The 2,400-nt window shown below is 60.2% G+C and overlaps 1 protein-coding gene across 1 annotated transcript; it reads left to right on the top strand.

The window, feature by feature from the left end:
- The first annotated feature begins 16 nt into the window (after positions 1 to 16).
- On the top strand, positions 17 to 1,889 carry LOC136552601 (protein BZR1 homolog 1-like). Its single transcript, XM_066544165.1, is given in 3 exon segments — positions 17 to 360; positions 362 to 587; positions 754 to 1,889. Coding segments are annotated over 3 exon segments (1,011 nt in total). The 5' UTR covers positions 17 to 343; the 3' UTR covers positions 1,522 to 1,889.
- Positions 1,890 to 2,400: the final 511 nt, after the last annotated feature.

Here is a 2,400-nt window from a genome sequence, read left to right as displayed (position 1 = left end):
AAAAGTAGGCCACACCCACCCACCATGGCCGTGCCAGTAGAATCTAGCCAATCCAGTTGCAATAAAGTAAGGTCACCGTACCACTACCACCCTCGTGAGCTCGCCCGGCCCGCGAGGGAGAAAGCTCAAAGCAGCTCGCACGCCATGCCATGACACAACACTCTACTCGTACTCTACTACAGCGCGCCAGCAGGCAGCGCACAGCATCCTCTCTCCCCCTCTCGGCAGTCGCCTCCCTCGCTCGCTCCCATAGTCAATACTGTACTGTGCAGTACGCCACCCACCACCTCTCCATTAAAGAAAAGGGGAGGCAGGGCAGGTTGCGGGAGGAGACGGGCTGAGCATGACGTCGGGGGCGGCGCGGCGGCGGGCGGCGAGCGCTGGGGCGGACGCCGACGTGGAAGGAGCGGGATAACAACAAGCGCCGGGAGCGCCGGCGGAGGGCCATCGCCGCCAAGATCTTCACGGGCCTCCGCGCGCTCGGCAACTACAAGCTGCCCAAGCACTGCGACAACAACGAGGTGCTCAAGGCGCTCTGCCGCGAGGCGGGCTGGGTCGTCGAGGACGACGGCACCACCTACCGAAAGGTGAGGGAGGTAGCTTTATTTCGGCAACGCTTTTTACTTCGTTCCTGGTCCCCGATCTCTCTCCCGTTCGTCCCTGGATCTCGCTGGGTGCTTCTTTGTTCGACGGACCTAGCTTTGGATGAGCCCAACTAAGCTCACCGTGCGTTTCTTGGGTCGGTCTTGGCAGGGATGCAAGCCGCCGCCGGGGATGATGAGCCCGTGCTCGTCCTCGCAGCTGCTGAGCGCGCCGTCGTCGAGCTTCCCGAGCCCGGTGCCGTCCTACCACGCCAGCCCGGCGTCATCCAGCTTCCCGAGCCCGACGCGCCTCGACCACAGCAGCGGCAGCAACCACCACCACAACCCGGGCCCCGGCGCCGCCACCGCCGCCGCCGCCGCGGCCGCCTCCTCCCTGCTCCCGTTCCTCCGGGGCCTGCCGAACCTGCCGCCGCTCCGCGTCTCCAGCAGCGCGCCCGTCACGCCGCCGCTCTCCTCGCCCACGGCGGCGTCGCGGCCGCCCACCAAGGTCCGCAAGCCCGACTGGGACAACACCGTCGCCGGCGTCGCCGACCCGTTCCGCCACCCCTTCTTCGCGGTCTCCGCCCCCGCCAGCCCCACCCGCGTCCGACGGCGCGAGCACCCGGACACCATCCCCGAGTGCGACGAGTCCGACGTCTGCTCCACCGTCGACTCCGGCCGGTGGATCAGCTTCCAGGTGGGCGCGGCGACCACGGCGCCCGCGTCGCCCACCTACAACCTCATCAACCCGGCCGGGGGCGCGTCCGCCTCCAACTCCATGGAGCGGGACGGGATGGCGGCCGCGGACATCGGCGGCAGGGGCGGCGGCCCCGCGGAGTTCGAGTTCGACAAGGGCCGTGTCACGCCGTGGGAAGGCGAGCGGATCCACGAGGTCGCCGCCGAGGAGCTCGAGCTCACGCTCGGCGTTGGCGCCAAGTGAAGCGAAGCGTCGTCGCCCTCGCAAGCAAGCTCGGATCTTTGAGCTCCCGTACTGCAATGCCGTGAGCTTCGAATTATCGAGTAGTGCTCCTAGCTGATCGCGAAAGAAAAAGGTTGCTGTGAGATCGGCTGCAAAAATGTGTAGTACGTAGCCGCACGAGTAATTGTCGACGCATTCGTGCTGAGATTGGATCGGTGTAGGTGTAGGTGTAGGTGATGCTGTTGTTTCATTCATGGACTGGGAAATTGAGGTGAATCAGAACAATCGTTTGTTCGTTCGTCCAATCGTCCGTCTGGATTGAATTATTGATCACAGACTGACTGTATGGTGACTCTTTGGATGTACTGTACTCTCGCAGTAGCTCGTTCTTTGCACTTTTTACTGTTTGGTCTGTGTAACGCCTCAAAATGCGTGACCTCGTGGGTAAAAGGAGATGGGATGGGCTGAACTTTGTGACTCGATCTTGTCTCTCTTGGGCGTGGCTGTACTTGCTGTACAGTACTATAACTCATGGTTTTTATTTGATTTTTTTACTCGTGGTATTTTTTTTTACAGTTTACTATTGCGGTGGGAGCATCTTCCTTTTTTTATGATGTGGGAGCATCTTCTCTGGGAATGTGACCTACTCCTAGGCCACCGCCTACAGACTGTCCACAGACCACTAGTATTTCACCAGTTTTGCCGAAGCCTCTACAGTATGCCTGCAAAATGCAAACACTCACGCCTGAGATTTCTGACGGGAGACCAATGTTTTTATCTTTTGTGCACATCATCTACTATCAGATCAGATGCCATTATGCCAAATGGCTGGGATTGCTCGCACAAACCACAAAGACAATCTTATTCTATTTCCTGTAGATGTTGTTGCCTCCGCACCAA

The sequence above is a fragment of the Miscanthus floridulus genome, chromosome 4, assembly GCF_019320115.1.
Source record: "Miscanthus floridulus cultivar M001 chromosome 4, ASM1932011v1, whole genome shotgun sequence".
Lineage (NCBI taxonomy): Eukaryota > Viridiplantae > Streptophyta > Magnoliopsida > Poales > Poaceae > Miscanthus > Miscanthus floridulus.
The sequence above is the reverse complement of the archived record's forward strand: the minus strand, read 5'-3'. Positions and strand labels throughout refer to the sequence as shown.